A 6,208-nucleotide genomic window follows, 5' to 3' on the forward strand; every position below is an offset into this window, starting at 1 on the left:
TCTCTCACTCTGTCTCTCTGGTCAAATTAAAATAAATAAATAAATAAATAAATAAATAAATAATTATTTTAAAACTAAATATATCAGCAGGTTGGGCAAAGTGGTTAAATTCTCTGTACTCCCACATGAGTGATTGCAGTTCAAGTCTTGGACCTGGTGGCTTGCTTTTTCACTTTTCCCTCTCTCTCTCTGATCAAACTAGAAAATAATAATAAGTAGAGTTAAAATTAAAAAAAAATTTTTTTTCTGGAGAGGTTTTTGCTATAGGGTGCGTACACTCACCAGAAAGACAGAGAGAGACAGAGAGACAGAAACCCAGAAATCACCCCCCAGGGGGGATGGCCTGCCACAATCCCTTCTCCTCCATTCTCCTCTCAGGATTTTGGGCACACGCACACACACGCATCTGGCGTGAGTTTGAGCCACCGGGTCCAGGACTCGAACTGTGGTCGACTACATGGGAGTCCAGAAATGTAACCATTATGCCAAAATTCCCACCCCCAAATTCTTTAAATACAAAAAATCAAAGGGGTAAGCGTCCTGCAAGCGGTATGGTGATTAAGGCACTGGATTCCCATATGGTTAACCACAGTTTGAGACCCTGAACTGGCGGCTTGAAAATCATGCTGGGCACGTGTGTGCACATACGCAGAGTCCCAAGAGGAGAATGGAGGAGAAGGTGTTGCAGTTTGGCCATCCCCCCATCTCTCACACATATGCATCTACCATATATTTGAAGACAACTGGGTGTGGGCCTCAAAGCACACAGTCGGCCTTGTGGGATCCAGTGCCTTAACCTCTATGCCACCTGCTGGCTCTGTATCTATTTTATTTATTTATTTATTTATTTTAAAGAATGATTTTAGTTAACTATGTATTTAAATGTGACCATAGAGGGGGAGAGAGAGAAAGTGAGAAAGTAAGCCGCAAGATCTGGGACAAGAACCTCGCTCGGCCATGTGGGAGTCCTGCAGCCTTAACCACCCCACCACCTGACGGCCCTTATTTATTTATTTTAATTTGACCAGATAGGGTCAGAGTGACAGAGAGAGAGAGAGAGAGAGAAAGAAAGTTAGAAAATAAGTTGTCAGGTCCGCGACTTGCACCAGTCAACCATGTGGAGTCCAGCACTCTTAACCACCACACCACCTGCCGGCCCCTGGATCTGACTGTTTTTTTTTTTTTTGGAGAGATTTTCAGTTAACTATGTATTTAAATGTGACCATAGAGGGGGAGAGAGAGAAAGTGAGAAAGTAAGCCGCAAGATCTGGGACAAGAACCTCGCTCGGCCATGTGGGAGTCCTGCAGCCTTAACCACCCCACCACCTGACGGCCCTTATTTATTTATTTTAATTTGACCAGATAGGGTCAGAGTGACAGAGAGAGAGAGAGAGAGAGAAAGAAAGTTAGAAAATAAGTTGTCAGGTCCGCGACTTGCACCAGTCAACCATGTGGAGTCCAGCACTCTTAACCACCACACCACCTGCCGGCCCCTGGATCTGACTGGTTTTTTTTTTTTGGAGAGATTTTCACTGTAGGGCGCGTGCGCTCGCCAGACAGACAGAGAGAGACATAGAGACAGAAAGCGAGAAATCACCCCCCAGGGGGGATGGTCACGCCGCAATCCCTTCTCCTCCATTCTCCTCTCGGGATCTTGGGCACGCACGCACACGCGCCCGGCGTGGGTTTTAAGCCACCGGGTCCAGGACACGAACCGCGGTCGACTACGTGGGAATCCAGCGACATAGCCATTACGCTAACTGCTGGTTCCCTGGATCTGACTTTTTTTTATTGTTTTAAAGAATTATTTTACTGGGGGCAGCAGGTGGCATGATGGTTAAGGGCACTGGACTCCCACACAGCCAACAGCGGTTCAAGTCCTGGACCTGGCAGCTTGCTTTCTCGCTTTGCCTATCTCTCTCTCTCACTCTGTCCCTTTCTGGTCAAATTAAAATAAATAAATAAATAAATAAATCAAATTAAACAAAATAAATCTTGTGTAAAAAAAATCATTATTGTATTTGCCTTTATTTTAAAATTTGACAGAAGAGAGACAGAGTGAGGGAAAGTTAGAAAGAAAACTGCCAGTTCTGGGACTCAAACCGTGGTCAGCCACATGAGAATCCTGTGCCCTTAACCACAACGCCACCTACTAGCCCTGCATTTGGCTATCTGAAATGATCTGCAGTCCTTCAGAGCAATATGGCCAGCTGATGATGTTGCAAGTTGAATTTCTACAGGCCTCTTGGGCTCTCCTGTGTAGTCACGGGTGTAAAAGAAAAAGCTTACAGTCCTTCAGTATTTTACTTATTTCTTTATTTATTTATTTGAGAGCATATGAGCATTCAGCACTTTAACCACCATGCCACCTACTGGTCCCAGAAACAATTATTATTATTATTATTACTACTACTACTATGGAGAGGTTTTTGCTATAGGGCACACGAGCTTGTGAGATTGAGAGAGAAAAAAAGCAAGAAATCATCCTCGGGGGAGATGGCCACATCACAATCCCTTCTCCTCCATTCTCCTTTTGGGATCTTGGGCACACACTCAGATGGGCTGGGCATGAGTTTAAAGCACCCAGGTGCAGGACTTGAACCACGGACAAAGACAACTACTTGAGAGTCCAGCGATGTAACCATTACACCATCTGCTTCACCTGAAACAATTATTTTCAATAAAAGGAAATATAAGGGACCAGCAGTTGGCGTAATGGTTATGTCGCTGGACTCCCATGTAGCTGACCGTGGTTCGCGTCCTAGACCCTGGTGGCTTAAACTCACGCCGGGCGCATGTGCGTGCGTGCCCAAGATCCCGAGAGGAGAATGGAGGAGAAGGGACTGTGGGTGGCCATCCCCCCTGGAGGGTGATTTCTCGCTTTCTGTCTCTCTGTCTCTCTCTGTCTTTCTGGTGAGCACACACGCCCTATAGAAAAAACCTCTCCAAAAATACATTTTACGCTTATTGAATAAATGAGAATCAAATGAGGACATAAAGACTTTTCGAGGTGACGAATCCAGAGGGGCAGAGCTGACATGAATAGCTCTCCCAGGAAAGGTTCCAAAGAGGAAGCCCAACCCAAAGTATGTCCCCTGGGACGTCTGCTTTCTGGAAAGACGCCCCTTGGATTGGTACAAAGATTTTATATAACCTACTTCCAAGGGCTGATCCTTTCATGAAAACATCCACAAACATACATAAAATCTTTTTAAAAATCATCTAGGTCTGGGGTTGGTCAGTGGCTGGGTGGTTGGAGTGCTGGATTCCCCCATGGCTGACTGTGGTTCAAGTCCTAGACCTGGGGTCTTTCTTTGGTAACTATAGCAAGTTAAAGAACAATCATAGTGGGCCAGCAGGTGGCATGGTGGTAAAGGTGCTGGAATTCCCACACGGCTGGCCATGGTTTGAGTCCTGGGCCCGGCAGCTTGCTTTTTCACTCTCTCTCTGGCAAAACTCACGTGAAAAATAATATTAACAATAATAATAAATAAATAATTCTTTTAAAATAAAAAGAATAATCATAGTAATAAATAAAATAAACAATTTTAAAAATCATCTATTTTTTCTCTGGGGGAAGGGGAAAAAAAAAAAAAAGACCCTGTCTCAAAAGAAAACAAAACTGCGTCTAGGTAGAAACGCACCGCCACGGAGAGCCACGGAGAGCGTTAATAATGACTGAACTGCAGAGAGCAAGTGGCGGCTTGCAGGGCGGGGAGGGAACTGGGAATTCAGGGGTTTACTGCAGGCCCAGGCAGAGTCAGCCTGGGGGACAGGGACACAGATTTGAGACCCCGCTTCTATACAACTGGAAAACTCGGAAGGAAACGGGTGGCCCTAGAAGAGAAAGAGTGGACCAGGGGCGCCTGGGGACGCAGCTCCTCCCGACACGGACCGAGTCGGGAACCCCTGACGACCCGCCCGTCCTCCCCGCATGACCCGGAGCGACGCGGGGCTGCGGTCGCCGCGCCGGGATGCAACAGGACGCCCGTGGGTCCCGCTGCAGGGCCAGCCCCCACCCCGGGACTGGGGACCGCGGGCCGAGATGCGCCATCGGGGGACTCGGGGACGCAGATTCGGGGGGTGACATAGGAGGCCTGGATCGGCCACAGTGGGTTTCGACTGGTGTCAACGGCGGCTCCTCCCCCGTCTCGGGACCCCCGCGGCCCCGCAGGCTCACCATCCCCCGGCTTCCGGGATGTCCCGGCGTCCTCCTAGGGCTCCGCGATCCGAGGAGGTCCCAAAGCCCTCAGAGGCCCTAAACCCGCGACAAGAACCGCAAGAGCCGCGGAGCTCAGAGCATCCTCCACTGCGTTTGCGCAGAATCCCCCGACCCCGGCCGCCCGACCACGCCGCTGATTGGACAGCTCATGCGGGCCCGCCCCCTTCGCCTGAGTGACAGCAGGAGCCGGAAGTCGAGTTGCCTAGCGGATCCAGCGTTCGCCAAGGATTTGGAAATCGGTCCCCCCAAGGGATGTTTGCATTTCAGCCCAATTTATTCCTGATCTAGTATCGGACGCTGCTGTCTACACCCAGCTCCTTCTCAGTACGGAGGCTCCAGGTGCGCCGGGCGTCCCAGACCGTGTTTGTAAATAAAACGAGGCCGTTTGTACCGGCCGTGCAGGGCAGCCAGGTCGTGCAGACTGACCCAGGAGGATCCGATGTCCTCGGGGGCTCGGGATGAAGCGGGGAGGCCCCTGTTACACCTGCGCCACTTGTTTACAAACACAGACTCAGAAAAGCGAGCTCGCTGTGCGGAAGGAAGAGTCGGATTCTATTTTGATCTTTGACAATGGCTCAGTCCATCCCTTTCTCACTCCCACAGACCTGGCACTTGGGAGAAAGGATCTCTAAAACTCCCTGACGTCTCGCTCTGGCCAGAAGCTGGAACTCCACAGCGCTCGCCTGAACAGGCTGTTCTCAGAAACACAAGGTTCGAGGTTGTGTTCAAGGTTCGAGGCTTAGGACCAGCAGGTAGTGTGGAGGTTAGGGTAGCTGGATCCCACGTGGCCAACTGCTCTAATACAGCGCAGCAACCAGTGGCTCGAATAAACACGTTGGGTCTGAGTGCATGGGCGCCCAAAACCCGCAGAGGATAACGGAGAAGGGATTGCAGTGTGGCCTTTATGATTCCTCACTTTCTCTGTCTCCAGACAACACACGGACACTGCAGCAAAAACGAATAAGGATTTCTTTAAAAACCAAACAGGGGGGCTGGCAGGTGGAATGGTGGCAGGGGCACTGTATTTCCACATGGCCTACTGAGTTTCCAGTCCTGGACCTGATGGCTTCCTTTCTCACTTTCTCTTTCTCTGGTCAAATTTCAAAAAAAAAAAATAGTAGGGACCAGCAGGTGGTGTGGTGGTTGAGGCACTGGACACTCTCATAAGGCCAACCATGGTTCAAATCCGGACCTGGTGGCTTGCTTTCTCACTTCCTCTCTCTTTCTGCTCAAATTAAAATAAACGAATAGATAAATTAAATTAAATTAATAATTATTTTTAAAAAATAATGAATAAAATTAATACAATAAAAAATTTTGTCATTTATTAAAAAAAAACAAAACAATGGAGGCCAGCAGATGGCATAGTGGTTAAGGTGCTGGACTCCCACATGACTGACCGTGTTTCAAGTCCTGGACCTGACCGCTTGCTTTCTCATTCTTCCTTTCTTTCTTGCTCGATTTCTCTCTGGTCAAATTGAAGAATAAATAGAATAAAATAAAATGAACAATTCCTTTTTAATATTATTTAATTTTACTTATTCATTTGTTTATTTTAACTTTGACCAGGGAGAGAAACAGAGAGAGGGAAAGTGAGAAAGCAAGAGGTCAGGTACCAGGACTCAAACCATGGTCAGCCATGTGTGAGTGTCCAGAGCCTTAACCACCATGCCACCTGCTGGTCCCTGAATAATTCTTTTAAAGAATAAAATAAATGTAGGGTTCAGGGGTCAGCAGGTGGTGTGGTGGTTGGGGCTCTGGAGTCCCACGTGGCCAGCTATAGTTTGAGACCTAGACCTGGAGGCTTGCTTTCTCACTTTCTCTCTCTCTCTCGAGTGAATGTACATGCCCTATAACAATTTTGTTTTAACTTGGATGAATTTTATTTATTATTTTTAGAATTATTTTATTTAACTTTACTTATTTTTATTTAATTTGACCAGAGAGAGGCACAGCGAGAGAGAGAGAAGAAAGTGAGAAAGCAAG

The 6,208-nt window shown here is 47.7% G+C and overlaps 1 protein-coding gene across 1 annotated transcript in view; it reads right to left on the reverse strand.

The window, feature by feature from the left end:
- The window catches only part of LOC102483031 (zinc finger protein 709), a 14,438-nt gene extending 10,139 nt beyond the window's left edge, over window positions 1-4,299 (reverse strand). Inside the window, exon 1 of the mRNA XM_006160982.3 lies at window positions 4,181-4,299. Within this exon, the coding sequence (XP_006161044.1) occupies window positions 4,181-4,183 (3 nt within the window). The 5' untranslated portion in view covers window positions 4,184-4,299. The remainder of the gene's footprint in view (window positions 1-4,180) is intronic.
- Between the last annotated feature and the right edge of the window lie 1,909 nt (window positions 4,300-6,208).

This window comes from Tupaia chinensis, unplaced genomic scaffold (assembly GCF_000334495.1).
Source record: "Tupaia chinensis unplaced genomic scaffold, TupChi_1.0 Scaffold138060_1, whole genome shotgun sequence".
Lineage (NCBI taxonomy): Eukaryota > Metazoa > Chordata > Mammalia > Scandentia > Tupaiidae > Tupaia > Tupaia belangeri.